Source organism: Siniperca chuatsi, linkage group LG9, assembly GCF_020085105.1.
Source record: "Siniperca chuatsi isolate FFG_IHB_CAS linkage group LG9, ASM2008510v1, whole genome shotgun sequence".
Lineage (NCBI taxonomy): Eukaryota > Metazoa > Chordata > Actinopteri > Centrarchiformes > Sinipercidae > Siniperca > Siniperca chuatsi.
Window position 1 is genome coordinate 13,768,306 of NC_058050.1, and position 15,360 is coordinate 13,783,665.

Here is a 15,360-nt window from a genome sequence, read left to right on the forward strand (position 1 = left end):
CGTCTGTCTCAGGTAAGAGGTAGTATGATCAGAAAGCTTCTTTGTTCGTGGTAATGTTTGCTGAATTGTTTGCCCCAGTTTCTCACAGCTGGCACATCTGTTCAGATTCCACAACGATCTCACCAGGAACTACGTGCTCTTCTCTTTGACTACTTCTGCGCACAGCAATGACTTTGTGCTCTTTAAGATCAATTCAGAGGATGTCATCAGGATACATGCTCGGGACGGGAGCACAGACTTCCTGTCGCTGTCATTTTCTCCAAACACCTGGCACTCTGACAATGGGTTGGCTCAACTGTGGGTGGATGGCAAGGCAACCATCAAGAGATTCATCCAATCTGGGCCCACCAGCATCCAGGGCCAAGGGCAGGACTCCTATGGCAGGGGTTTCTTTGCAAATCAATCTTTCATTGGTATAATTACTAAAGTACTACGTCCTCCCCGTCAATGAGATCAAATGCGATATGGATGACAGTCACTTCACTCCAGGTAATGTGTTCAACTGGAGAGCCCTGGAGTTTGAAGTCACAGGGCAGGTTCTGGTGGCTGAGGAGTCTGAAGTTATGTAACAGGATGTAAATAATAATAGTGAATTAATCACTAGTCACCACATTTAATGCAGCATTCACTATTTGAAACACGTGTTATGTTCTGTACAGATGATTAAAATCTCTTCACACTTAAAAGATGGTGGTACTTTTTTTGTAACATACCCTGTTATCCACAAACAGCTAGTAACAGGTAGTTGGATAATACACAAACAAAAAAGGGACCAAAACCAAGATTTAGAAAATATGTTTAATCCTTTAAAATCAGACATGAAAACATCACCACCACATAACTGAAACATGGCAGGAGGGACAGGCAGCACATATTGCATTAGAAGGCATTTTCGTGACTCCTATGTACATATACACATTTTATACACAGTAAAAATATAGTAATTGAAGCATATAGGACAACCAGCAACGTTTGGCTCGTAAGCCGTGTGAAACATTCATGTAGAAAAAGCGTGGGAGATTAACAACCCAGAATCATCATGGAGAGACTATCATATCACAATCTTAACATGAAATATAAAAAGTGAAATTGTCAAACAGTCTACCTCTTCATAGGCAATACATGCTATAAAGTTTCAGACATCCTTCTGTCAGTATACAGTATACATACAATCAGCTAAGGTACATAACACAACTTTTATCATTCCAACCTGCAACAATCAACCATATTAATAAATATACTTCTTAGAGCTGAAAGGTGGCAGATTGTGTTCATATTGCATTACTTCAAAAATTCTGTAGTGTCTATACTGAGTGCACCGCCCCTTTAAGCACCGAAGGATGATGTTTCTCTTGTGCCATTGTGTAGTACAAAACAACTGTGACAGAACTGGTCTGCATCCAGCAATTACACTGTACCACTCATTAGAAAATGTTACAACATAAAACATCAAAATGCAGGTGTTACAAAATATAATCTGGATTTTTCTAAATGAGAGAATTTCTTGGAGTGTTTTCTTTGGTGGCTGTTTGACTCTTAACCAACTAAATACAACTTTGAACTGATCTGTTTGAAATAATCAATGTTTTACACTTTAGCATAATACCAGAAATAATTCATATCAAGTACATCATCCCAACTACACAAAGGTAGGAAAATAATGGGTTCTAAGAGCTACCACAATTGTACTAAATTTAACTTGAATTTCACAGGAATGTGGAGTTAAATCTTGAAATATCTCAGGCCACAATGTAAACCAATTCTTTGATAAATAAAAAATAAATCTTTACAGGGACTAGGTTTATGTCAGATACAGCTTAATCAGACATGAAATTATTTAGCAAAAAAACCCATCCAGTTTAATAATAGATCCTTAAAACACAGGTCAACCCAGTGTTATTACCATATACAACATATCAATCCATGTAGGTATTGAGGAGTGTCTAATTTCATTTTCATGTTAACTGTACTGGATCCTGAACATTTGCAGGACCTCCCTACTCTTTTCTTTGGTGCCTATAATACAAAAGACTTAGTCCTAAATCTTCAACTGTGCATCGATGAACATGAGTAGTTTTCCTTCTTTCTATATTCACAACTCACATTTCCCCATCTCCCTCTCTGCTGCATAGACCACATGTGTCTAACAAACATAAACAGTAATTCATTAGATGAGATGATGTCTAAGATCTTGAGTTTTGCTACAGTCACTTGGTAGTGATTCAAATTTCTGTATCAGAAATATCTCATGGGGGTAAAAAGCTCTCTGCCGGCCACCTCAGGAGCTTGTTTAGTGCCCTAAACTATAAGATAAACACACAACATTTTGTGAAAACAAAGCATCATTTTTATGAACAGCCCGAGTAAAAGCTGAGTAAGACTAGATACAAAAAAAAAATAAAAAAAAAATACAAAAATTAGTTATTCACACGGTTAGTAATATTGGTCCAAGAGTGGATGTGGGCGGGTGTCATTTCTGTAACCAGCAGAAATGATTAATGAGAGATAAACATCTTTACTCTCTGATGTCAGGAGAGTTAAAAGGATAAAGTTGAGCTGATGAACCACAGTGACTGAACACTCGACATATATTTAACCAAAAGAGATTGTACTAGTGTTTGAATTAAAATCTGAAATTCTTTTATACCCTGACAAGTGGTGGTGGTTCCAGACATACAAATGGCTATTAGATGACTTCAGCTGTAGTGATAAGGCAGGTTTGTCTGTGTCACTACAACACTAACCTGTAAAAAATGTCAGTTATACATCACGTTAGGGAAGGGATAAACATGTAAAAGGCACAGACATGATAGACAAATGAAAGTGGCTGGCAACTATTACTGTTCTATTAGCTTAATAGCATGACTTCATTTAACAGCATCTACTGGCCAGCAATGCTGTCGACAGCTCTTCTCTCTGTATTAATTTATACTTGAGCACATATGGTCACATCAGAGGGGGATATTTTTTTAGGGTGGTACAAATGCGGTCTGCCATGTTAATAAGACACATTCTATATACGAAAAACATTGTAATGTACATTCAGCAGTGGAAAGATCTAGCTGGACCTTTGCAGCACCACCGTGGCTTCCAGCAGAATAACTTAAAACAAAACATGAGAGAAAATTACTGTATAGGTCGGTTTCGACCTATCCTTCTGCTGTTTCAAAATCCAATTTCATACATATACCTGTACATCCACAATCAGTAAAAAGAAATGCATACATGATTGCAGAGTCAACAGCAGCAAGTGTTGATTTGACCACTAAAAGCTCCGAGTGCCCCTGCTCATGAGGAGTGCCGAGGGGAAATGGAAGTGCAGTAACGGGAACACTAGAGTGTGAATCCCGGAAATGTGAACCCACTTAGACTGTGCATGAACACACAGGAAAATATTCATTCCTACAAATGCAGGATATTCCCTTCATGTGCTGTGTGTTCTTGCTGAACTGCTGTCTGTGCCATCTCACATCGCTTCATGCTGCGTAAAGTGGACCTGATGACTGACTCTTCATGGATCATTTGACTGCCCTCACCATCCACTGGTGACTGGGGCATGGGCTTTTTTTTCCCTTTTTTTTACAATATACAACTAATTATTTTGTTTATAATGTCATCGCAGCATCATCTTTGTTTAATCAATGTAATGCTGCTAGAGCTACTAAAGAGCTGCCAATTCAGGGTCATAAGCTTTTTTTCCCAGGTGTATATCAAAAACAATTTGGCTTTGGGACATTGGGGGGCAAATGCGTGCGCACAGTGACAGTGTTGATGGCTGGGAAAGCCTAAATCCTACCGCACACCGTCTTCTTCTTGATCTCTCACCACCTTTCTTCATTGTCACAACCTCCACTGCACCTCGCTACTTCATCCAGCGATCCCTTTGGGTGAGAAAACAGAGGTGCAGTGGAGCGTCTGTGGTGGATGGGTGACTTTCACTCTCTTTGTCCTCACTTCTCCCATGTCACCCCGTCCAAAAACGCATCTTTAGATGGCACTGTGTCTGTTTTTTTACTGTAAAGATGAAACTAATGTCAATATCAATATTATGAAGGGTATAAAAAATGTACAACTAATACTGGCTGCAACAATCAAATCATAAATAATCTTCAATTACAGATGTATAATTTCATCGTTTAGACTTACAAAACAGATGTTGGTCTCAGGGATGATGTCTGAGAGCGAAACTACATCTTCGTTTCCAGGCAGGTTGCCTGAATTATCTAAAGCCCCTCCTGCCTCCAAACTGGAACAGAAAAAAGGCAATTAATACGACACAATGACTATCACAAGCGAGAAAAATACATCTCTTTTACAGTCTGATAAGGCTGTAATTTTATGATCTATCACTGTCTTCTGTACCTGTGGGAAGAACCCTGGTCAAAGTCTGTGTTTGCTGATTTGTGCACTTCCACCCCTACAGACCTACGGAGAAAAGTCAGAGCAAAGAAAATTAAAACAGAGTGTGAAAGTGAGATGGAAGAATAAAGGTCATGCATTATTCTCTTGGTGATGCTTTACCGTAGGGGAGGCGAGGTGGAGGCAACCCCTGTGCTGCCTAGTGATGAGGTGGACAGGTTGGCCTCACAGTCAGCAGGGTTTTCTACAAGTGGAGGGGTCCTCGGAACAAGATCTGGTCTGCCCGACTGCACGCCTGAGAACAAAGAATCAATAAGAAACCAAATTGTTGCAAATTTCAACACCAGTATCTCCAATCTGAGCACAGCTATGAGTGGAATAGTCGTTGTGGATACAATTTACAATAGATCTACTTAATGTTCTTTTTCAATCACTTTGCTGTTGATGTCTCATTTCTTACCGCTGTCTGCCTCTGAGTCTGTGCTTTTAAAGTGGCTGTGGTAGACTAGTTTGGAGTCAACGGCTGACTGTCCTGTTGCATGGGAGAGCGGCGTGGGAGCTCCCAGGGTGGGGGCCCTCCTAAGACCTCCCTGACCTCCACCACGACTCTTCTTAGATGGTGATGGTTTTACTGAAGATGATGGGGGACATAAAAGTGGAAATGATCAATAAGGGCACCTAGACTTTTCACCCCTGGGATTTATATGCATCAGGCTAATAACTTCAGTATATTTAAAAAAAAAAAAAAAAAACAAACACACACACACTTACGTGGAATTTTCTTGAACACTGTGTTGCACATGAATTGCTGGAAACGATCTGCATAGAAGCCAGGTCTGTGAACTGAAACTGTGTCCTAAAGTAGTAAAACAGCAACAGAGCCATTAGAACCTGAGATACTACAGCACTCAAGCCTATACACAATCAAAGCTGTCCCACAAACAGCTGTACCTAATACTTTTTGTTTGTGTTTGTTGGTTAACAATTATTTTCATTATTGATTCATCTGCCATTTATTTTCATTAATCAAGTAAACTACTGAAAAATGTCTTGTCTTGTTTTGTCCAACCAACAGTCCAAAACTCAAAGATGTTTAGTTGACAATTACAAAAGAACAGCAACAGATCCTCACAGTGGAGAAGTGGTAACCAGAGGTTTGGCATTTTACACAATTTTTGTTTTAAAAAATGGCTTTAACAATTAGTCAATTTTGTAGCCAGTTATTTTTCTGTCAAACGACTAATTGATTAATTGAATAATCGTTCCAGTTCTAAGTTGCATATTAACACAATTTATAGCTGTGAATGATACACAGTACTCTGAGCCATTCTGCTCAGCTTCTAGGGCTGTACCGAATGTCATCCTATACATTCAACGCTTCTATTGAGGTTTTTGAATGAAGCTTCGAATGTCTGTCATCAATTGAAATAAACTGAACATATACATATACGTACATAATACATGTAGGCAGCAGGTTCATCCAATACTGCTGCTAGAGTGCCCTTTGTGTGCGGCAACTAGGTGAGCAAACAGTTTTTTGACAGCAGCTAAACGGCAACAAATATAAATTGAAGCAGAATATTTCATTAGATAAAAACATGTTGTGAATTTTGGAAATGATTACAGAAATAATCCTACGCAGCCAACACTGGAATCTAATTCTACAAATAGTATAATAGTAATGATATTAGTGTAGCCTAATCTTTATCTGCAACTGTGCAGAAATACCTGGTTTAAACAGAATGAACAGACATAAAAAAAATTCAAAATAAAAAGCTGCGCAGCATTCGAATGTTGATTTAGAATTCGAATGCCAACGTTATAAATGCAGCTTTGAAGCTTCTGACTATTCGGTACAGCCCTATCAGCTTCAATGCTTAACGATACTTTGTTTAACTTTATAGAACATTTAGTGTGTAGGCACCTACCCCATCATGGACCAAGGCCTTCCAGGAGTGCTCCAACTTCTTAATAAACCTAAATAATAACACATAATAAAACAATTTACTGCAAGTTATATAAATGGGTAATGGAGGTGGGAAGCCTGCTCATGAATTAATATACGAGGAATTGATCTGGCTGCTCTGAGACACCAACCTGTAGGACTGGAGAATGTCAATGATGCCGATGTAGATCAGCAACCTCTCTCCTTTCGTATTACGAGATGGAATACCGCCCATGCTGGAAAGACAAGGCCAGAGAAAGAACAACAGATCATTTAATTGTCCCAGTCACAGAATACACTACAATCAAACACTAGTTCAAATTCAGCTCTGCTTGTGGTCAGCTAAGCAATAAGACTCACTGGTCTTCTGAATCCAATGCTCCCTTCCCTCGAGCCTCCCCCTGAATGGACTCCATGGCTGTACAATACAGACTTTTCTGGGCTTGTGGCCGGCGTTGATCTGGCGTCACTGCTCCCTCCGACCCCCCACTGTCCCCTGAATTGCCCCCACCGCGCTCCCGCTCTCGACTGGCTTGGTCCATGTTGTGGATGCCCATTAACAGACTGTAATCCATGATCTTGAAGCTCTGCAATAGCTACACAAACACAATAAATGAGTTGACCATCAACAGGAGCAACCCCTTGTGTCTTAACATTCACACATACAGTTTCATAGGTAATACCACAGACTCACGACAACAATGTTTTCGTTTCGAAGTGGGAGTGAAAGAACCAGCAGCAGAAGAAAAACTGCGGCGAACCTTCACACTCAAAATATCCACAACATTTTTCACTGCCTACAACTGGTTGCCACATCATTCATGAGCAGTTTTTGTGTTTTGATTCCAAGGACCATTACTTAAATGTTTTTCAAAGTTTAATTTTCAACATTTAAAAAAAATACCTGTACAGTGGAGGGCAGTAAAACACTAAATGAAATATAAAATATATAAAAATGTTGATTAGGCTTGTTGGATTTGAACCTCTATTTGCAATGCCATATGAATACAGTGGTAGTGGCGGGTATTGCTGTCTGCAAATTTTTGATACAACCACTAGGATTCACCCCAGTAAAACATTTTCACATCCTACACATATGGGCTATAAATAATCAAATAATTTTGATTATTGTGATGATAAAACTGCTACTTATACACGACAATTAGGATGAGATACACACAAGCAACACCAACAGCCAATCAGACAGCAACAATTAGCTCACACAATGGTAGACAATCAAAATCAAAATAAATCCATACAGAGTGGTCAAGGTAATTGTGATACCGGAAAAGATAATACATGAGTGATGATGAGTCACGTAACTTAAGTAGGCTGGAGAAGCAAAGCAGCCACAAAGATGGATAAACCTCTGATGGAAAGAGATATTTTGATGAATAAATTACATGCAGCTTCTGTTATATAAGTTGTTTGGCTTTCCCAAGTATAAAATAAACCAACACTGACTATACACAAAATCATGACATCCCATGTTAACTGCAATGATAAATGCCACCAGTCTCTTTCATCGTTGAAAATGGTATTATGCCTCAAAGTAAACAAAGTATTAGTTTCCAGTGTCATGTAAGCTTGAGTCATCTCTTCAACACTAGACTGTTGATGATCATTCAACTGCGAGCAGGGGTGGAGCTCAACATTAAGCAACAAACAACACTGACTAATTGCCTTAGGAGAAACTGAAAATTATAGATGCCTCTGTAATAAAAAGTTTAACAGCAAAGAACTAATGTTTTGTTTCTATGGAGGTTATCGCACCTGCTGCTTAGTCTGTCAAACTGTCTGCAGAAAAAATTTCTGGGTTTTCATTACATTTGTTGGTACCTCACAGAACAAAACATATCCACTATGTCATTAGTAAAAACAAAACTCAACACTTGCTAGCATTTGTTTGTTTTTTTAATAATGACCTAAAAAATCTGTGTCTTTCATATTTCTACACATTTGTCTTGTGAGATGATAATAACAGACTTAATGTTCAGAAAGTCAGATTCTATGGATCTATTTGGCAGAAAATACAGACTTTTTTATGTGAGGGCACAATGACATTCTGCTGGTGTACCATCTGAGCTTGTTTAGGAATTTTAATACACTTGCATATTGTAACAATGCACGCGAATGTGTCCTGTACTTCCATGTGGGCTGAGAGGCTTGAATGCACAACACTTGAATAAAAATCAATCAGTCAATGAAAATCAAGTGTCTCTATGACTCACCAAGCAGTCCCTCTGTATAGTCTTGCACAGGGCATTGTAGTTGTCTGCTTCCAGCAGCAGGCCATCAGGCAAGTCCTGGATAAAGTCCAGGTCTTTGTGAGTGGGAACGGCCTTCTCTCTCTCCTTAGGGGAAGCTCGTCTCTTATAGGTGGACCCCTTCAGGTCATATTTGAGGTGCATGGGAATGGTCCGAGGCAGAAGATTGTTCATCACTACAATACGGATATTCTTGCCCCCTGCCTGAACACAATACAGTCCGTAGAACTTGGGTAGCAGTGTGCGCTTATTTTGGTTTATATTCTGGAAGGGAGGAGGAATATGGAAAACAGATTAGATTTGTGACACTTTAATTTGGAAATAAATTATTATAGCTCCCACTCATTTAAGACTCCTACTCTCATGGTAATTATAGTTATTGCAACAATAATCATTCATACTGAACACGCTCCCACTTTCCGTTATATTCATCGTCAGGCTCACCATGAAGTATCCAGGCAGGAGTTTCTGTAGGAACTCTGCCTCTTTGTGTTGAACAGTCTTGATGATGAACTCGTCATCACTAGAGACATAGAAGATGGATCCGCTGGCTCCGGGGTTAGACAGCTCGATCAGTGGCTCGTTACACAGAGAATACTTCAAGAGAAAGAGGAGTCTGCGTTAGTATCCAACTGAAACAGAGCAAACATGTTGGCATATCCAGAACTCTAATTTAACTAAACCAGAGGCTCTTAACTGGGGGGTCAGAAACAACAACAGACCTCTGACACTGACTCCTGTTTGCACCAATTACTTTGTGAAAACATGGAGCGATTTCTAATCAGTGAGAGTGTGAAATTCCAAAATGCTGCTATTAAAAAACAGCCAGCAGAGAAAGTGTTGGGGGGGAAACAAAAGCAGGAAATATGACAAAAAGTATTTGGATTAAGGCTTCACTCAGACCTGTGATGGCGGGGATCCACGACCAGAGTGTCAATAACTTGTGGCCATGTGTTGGGGAAGGAACACCTTAAACCTTCCAAGATGCTAAGGCAAACCCGACATGACTTATTACAAAACCACTTGAGTTTTTGAAACTAAAACTACAGGAGTTAAAGGTCAAAAATTTGTCTTACAAAAGGCAGATATGGCGAATGAGAAAGCCCTTCATGCCTCACTCTATCTCTCATTCGATTTACAAAACTGGGATGCCTCACAATTTAGGTGGCACTTTTCATCCTCAAGAGGGGTCACAGGTTAAAACCATTGAACTAAACCATTCTACAAAAGAAATATAGGAACAGTGACTAAACAAATAACAAGAGCAGTTCTTGTAAACATGGCAGTGTGTGTTTGGTGTAAGCACTGACCAGGTAGTCATCTGGCCGGATGCCAAAGAGTTCCCTGAAGTAACGAAAGGCAATAGGAGCGTAGGTCTTAAAGCGAAAGTCACTGTAGTGATGAGCAGGAGTCAGGTTACTGCCTTCACTGAAAACACAGAGAGAGAGAGCCAGAGACAGAAAGACCATTATCACACTACATGAAATCCACAAAAAACACATGTTTATTGAACTATGACTTCTGTTACAAACCTGGGGAAGAAAATGCTTTCGACCACCACAAAGTCCTGCATGAGAACATCCCTTTCTGCCTTTTGGCTTAAGCTGCCAACTGTGTGAGCAATGCCCAACATGATGGCACCTTTTAGGGCAGATGACGTGGTCTAAAGAAGTCAGAGAGGAGAAGATAGTAAGCACTGGAACAAACAACATTTTACCCCTGTGACTTCTGCTGTTTTACTCACTATTCTTGGGCATCTAGTGAGATGAATTTCCAAACTAACTTTAGTACATAAACACGAAACACCCTTTTCACCTTTTCTGCTCATAGGTGTGGGTGTCAAAAAACCACCGGTGTCACTGACCCCCCCCCCATCATGTTCTAACCTTTTTATAGGTGGTCTCTCCTGTGGTGGTCTCAACGCCCCGGTGTCCAATGGTCTTCTTCATACTCTGAGTTGTACCTGAAGAGCCAGGGATCTGAGGAGAGAAGCCGAGAGAAAAACATTTAAATATGGCCTGGTGTGTGTGTTTATGCTTGTGAACACAGAAGACAAAGAGGTAGCTGTATGTAAGCTTTAGGCCATATTGGGTAAACATCTTCACATGACAATCTCATCCTGTGGTAACCTAGCCATCAACTCAGCTGACATGTTGCTGAACTCTCAGCGAAGGTTAACTTGTCAACTTGAAGAAGGGAGTGAAAGCAATGTCAGCTGGTATTGCTTTATCTACATGTGACCGATACCTTTATGTCTACTTTATGTTTGCTTTAGTAAGTTATTGCAATTAAATAAGTACCAAATAAATTTACATTAATTTGTACTCAATATCAATAAACATTATTCCCCATCCCTACAATAAATATTCTTGTATTTTTTGTTATCCTTTAGATTTTCTGTGGCATTTTTTCTATTAACAAGAACTTCTGCTGTTGTTTTCAATAATTAGCTTTGAATATTAGGTTACAGTAACAATATTGTGGCATTATTGGTTCGTTTGCTGGCTGTGATACAGAGAGTATACACAAACTCTCCAACAACACTAGAAACTGCTGACCATGCGTTTTGCCAGGCATTTATTCACCTGTGTAACAAACATAGGACAGTCTCTTACTTAAACAAAGAAAAAATTTAAAAAACTTTCAGTGTGTCTCAAGCAGATGATGGCTGCATGAATGCAGGCTTTAACTCTCTAAACCTGTTCTCCTTCCCTCCTCAGGGATGACGCTGGGTTCACTATTTACATTACTTGGAGCTGTACATAATGCAGAGGTGTTTTGTCAATTCAGTGTGACACTTTCCGGAATCCTTACCTCTGCAGGGGCCATTTTTCGGATGCCACTGGTCCCTAAAGACAGAAAAACAAGTTAAATTGGGATTGTAAATGTAAATCCATGCAGTCAGAGTAAATTGGATGCTCTAAGTCATTTTAAAGACTTTGAGTTGGAAGCTTTTAACATGGAAGAATTTCTTAATGACTGTTTAAGAAACCCTCTGCTGGATAATTAGCAGGGCTATTTCCAGCACTGGCTGATGACTACAAGACCAATGATGAGCCCAGACCTAAATGTGGCCACAGTTACTGACTGCTGCCCCTGATACACCAGCTCTATGTGAACTGGAACTACTTCTCCCCTGAGCTGGCTGCTCCAGATTCATCTGGTCCCTGAGGATGTGCGTCACCACCTCCTTTCAAAAAACTGTACAATTTCTGGCTCTTTCTGTAACAGCCTACTTTGTGTCTCACAGTACCTATGCTTTTATCATTGTGATTAACTCCAATATGCTAACATTATGACTACTACTACTACTACTGTTTGTCACATTAAGCCATTCAGCAAACTCAACTGATCAGTATAGGAGTAGTAACTTGTAGGTAAAATAAACACATGTTGAAAGTTTGAGTCAGCACAATACAAAGACCTCTGGATGTGGTGTAAAATTTACTGGCTTGCTAACCAAAGATAAGAAGTGAAATTGTAATACATGCCCCAGACACATGGGTCTGGGTAAGCATGATAACAACAGCACACAGTAGTTTTGTAAGAAAGGCACACAGTTTAAATAAAAGAACTACCTACTATCTCGCCCACTCTGCGAGCACCTCTAGCCTGTAACCAATGGCAACATCTACTTCAATGCTGCAGTGCCACAGGTTAATATATATATACAAAAGGATGTGGGGAAGATTTTGCACCTGTAGTAAAAATCCTGTGTGTGAAAATTAATCTACGCCCAGCAGATTCAATCCAGGCGATGCACAGTAAGTGGACACTTCAACCCAAGAAAGGTGGGAGTGTTAATAATAAGGCAGAATCCCTGAATGCCATGCATCTCTTCTCAGTTAACAGGGACACACGGCAATCCTCCAGAAAACAATGAGCATTATTCTGCCCACATTCCCTCTCATTATTTAAAACAACACACTATATCATCACTACTCATGCCATTTCTGCTCACGCACACAGAAACACTCACACCCATGCTAGTACCTCGCTGTAATGCTCTTCTCCAGAACTGAGTCCTAATATCTGTGGAGCAGGACATGGTCAGCCTTAACGGCTTAACCTAATGAAGGAGCAACACTGAACAAATTTATATCATGACTGTATATAGGTACAAGACAATGTGTTTCATCTGGAGCTGAAATTATAAGTCAATTAATCAATTCAATCAGAAAATTAATCAGCAACTATTTTAATAATCGACTAATCATTTCAATCATTTTTTAAGCAAAAATGCCAAACATTTTCTGGTTCCAGCTTCTTCTTAAATTTGAGTCTTCTTAAATTTTTCTCAATAGTCAATGTAGAACTAGATACTAACACACACTGTGCAGCAGTATAGCAATATCAGGGTAATTACTTAACAATAACTTAAACTTGTCAGTGACAATAGGCAAACCATCTGTTCCACCCTGTATACTAAACAACTCCCTGCCAGCCTTATTCACATGTAGCCTGCAGCAGGGACAAGGCAATAATATGGGACACACACACTCTCCTAACATCATTTTCTGCCTATGAAGACTCCATAAATATACTGGTTCTTGGCCAATTAGGAAACACGGCCAATAAGGGCCAGTACGGATACCACATTATGTTACTGTCACTCAAGTGTCTGTGAGTGTGTGTGTGTTTGACAGAATGCTGTATCTTGTTTTTGTACAGTCTAGAGCTTTCAGCCATGTGGGAGCCACAAGAGTGCTTTCGAGCCACTATTTTTATTCACTGATTCAGACTGGGTGGCTACCAAGAGAAGAGCAACTCCTCTGTACACAGGGAAGCTAATAAGTGACGCAGAACTAAATGGATTAGCAAGATGCAACGTAGCCATCATCTGCCCTGTCCTCAGAAAATGTAACTGCCCACCACCCATCTTTATCTGTGAGATCCTAGAGTCTAGTCTAGGACCTAGACAAACCGTTCATCAGCTGAGCATGGACAGCAGAATTAATTAAGCCTGTGTATTAACTAGATAAGCATGCCAAGCCTGTGTCATGGGTTAAAAGAATGTACGAAATCAATAAAATCAACATTTGTTTTGATGATACATCACCTCAACTGTGAAACGTTGGAAAGTAACTATCTGATAGGGGGCTAGTGTTGAAGGTACCAAATGAAGAGTGCATTTGCTTGCTAACTTTACCACAAACCTGGGCAGACAGACAGAGGAAAAGGAGGGGTGTAACGGGCGAGGAAGGCTAAGCGATAACGGAGTAGTTTCCCATAGATGGACAGACCCATTTGAAACAGCAGCCACTTAGCACGTCCCATTCATTTACTAAACAATAGATTTATTAAACCGCCTGCGTCCAGCTAACTCATTAGCATAAAACACCGTGTAACCTTAAAGAAATTACCGGCTTGATAACAAAACACCTCACTTGAGCCAACGTGGTCTCGGGAATTCTTTCTTTACATGTTATTAACCCAAATAGATAATTCGATATAAATACTGGTGGCTTGCTAACTAAAGCTTGGTGTGATCAACAACAACACCAACTAAGGTTTATCAACTAGGCAGCTAAACAAGCTAGCTATTGCTTGGTTCATTTGTTAGGTTGAAAGCCTCGATGCTAACTAGCTAACTGGCTAACCGGGACTTGACAAAGCCATAGTCACCGAATCAGACAATTTTCTTCGCTACAAAATGTTACACAGTTCTGTTTGAATGTTCGCTTAAAGACAACAAAGGAGGAAAATTGAGCAACTAGATACCTGTCGGGGCTGTTGATCCCGAGTCTGCTGTTCCAGCAGTCGCCATTACGATTTGACTGTTCACATCACAGACAGCACCGACAGTTGAATTCTGATGTTCATGCTGCAGCAGCACCACAGCGCCCCCAGTGGACGGAAGTGGAATAGTTTTAGTTTTACTGTAATACTACGCATTACAGTTTTGTGATGATTTACATCAAGTTTAAAGGTGTAGAACAACATAAAACAGGTCATCTTTTTCCCCAATAGCTTTGAATGCATTATTAACCATGAGATATGTTTTAATCATTTTAATAATAATCTTAGGAAGGGAGCTGGACTATGATTTCCAGTCATTTCCAGAAAATTCCAGATTTGTAGAAATTTTCCCAAAAGCAATAAAATCTCAATTGTTTTCATATTAACAGAAAAAGTCTGTTATGCTTCAGTTAGTTAGTTATGGAAATAAGTTATATTAACTTTACGTGTGTTTATCCTGTGTTATGCTTCAGTTTTATGCATAACACCTTGTTTGTGTTACATGCTATGAATAGTTTGTGTTATTTTATTTTATTTTATATCTTTAGTCTTTGCATGTCCTTGTCCTATGTTGGATTGAATCTGTGGTATGTGAATGTTGATAATGACAATAAAATCTCCTAGAACCAAATAACTTAATTAGTTTTACAAGGGTTTTATAACGACCATTGATCAACAGTTGAAACTGTTAAATGAGCAAGATTTGGCAAGAAGACTAATTTTCATCTGGTGTCCCTAGGCAGATATTAAAAGGCATCCTAAAAATCTAATTAAAAATCATGTGTTGCAAAGTTAAGAACACAATATTAAAACAGGTAGTATGAATGACAAAAATGTACTTTTGACCTCTGTTAAACTGCAACTTAATGTCTTTCAATATCCACCTAAAAGATTTCTTTCATGACTTATTTGTGTTCAACACATTTACATCCAGTTGCCAAAAAATCCTCATCAGTTTGAATTTTTATAAAATGTCTTATTTTACCAGGCACACTGTGGTTAAACTAACATAGGCCTTGGATGCAAGAAGACAGTAAACCACACAAATGA

General features: G+C 39.4%; 1 protein-coding gene across 3 annotated transcripts; it reads right to left on the reverse strand.

Annotated features, from left to right (window-relative positions):
- Positions 1-779: 779 nt before the first annotated feature.
- LOC122882201 (phosphatidylinositol 4-phosphate 5-kinase type-1 alpha-like) lies at positions 780-14,414 on the reverse strand. 3 transcript variants are annotated; one of them, XM_044209345.1, is made up of 17 exons: positions 14,293-14,358; positions 12,565-12,603; positions 11,386-11,420; positions 10,458-10,550; positions 10,104-10,234; positions 9,882-9,999; positions 9,016-9,168; positions 8,536-8,835; positions 6,665-6,900; positions 6,457-6,540; positions 6,288-6,336; positions 5,131-5,215; positions 4,820-4,990; positions 4,522-4,654; positions 4,363-4,425; positions 4,147-4,246; positions 780-4,014 (listed from the first exon to the last, which is right to left on the reverse strand). In XM_044209345.1, exons 1-17 carry the CDS (start codon positions 14,336-14,338, stop codon positions 4,012-4,014), a joined length of 1,839 nt encoding a protein of 612 aa, XP_044065280.1. In that variant the 5' UTR covers positions 14,339-14,358; the 3' UTR covers positions 780-4,011. The 3 variants fall into 3 exon arrangements, with proteins under 3 accessions (XP_044065280.1, XP_044065281.1, XP_044065283.1); XM_044209346.1 differs by having other exon boundaries at positions 12,565-12,640; positions 14,293-14,327; XM_044209348.1 differs by lacking the exon at positions 12,565-12,603 and having other exon boundaries at positions 14,293-14,414.
- Positions 14,415-15,360: the final 946 nt, after the last annotated feature.

Excerpts from the sequence above, each read along its gene's own strand:
- LOC122882201 (XM_044209345.1), bottom strand. The coding sequence starts at position 14,338 with ATGGCGACTGCTGGAACAGCAGACTCGGGATCAACAGCCCCGACAG. Across the intron at positions 6,901-8,535 it reads CTATACAGAGGGACTGCTTG|CTATTGCAGAGCTTCAAGAT; the intron begins GTGAGTCATAGA and ends GTGTTTGTGTAG. Across the intron at positions 4,426-4,521 it reads TCCACCTCGCCTCCCCTACG|GTCTGTAGGGGTGGAAGTGC; the intron begins GTAAAGCATCAC and ends TTTTCTCCGTAG.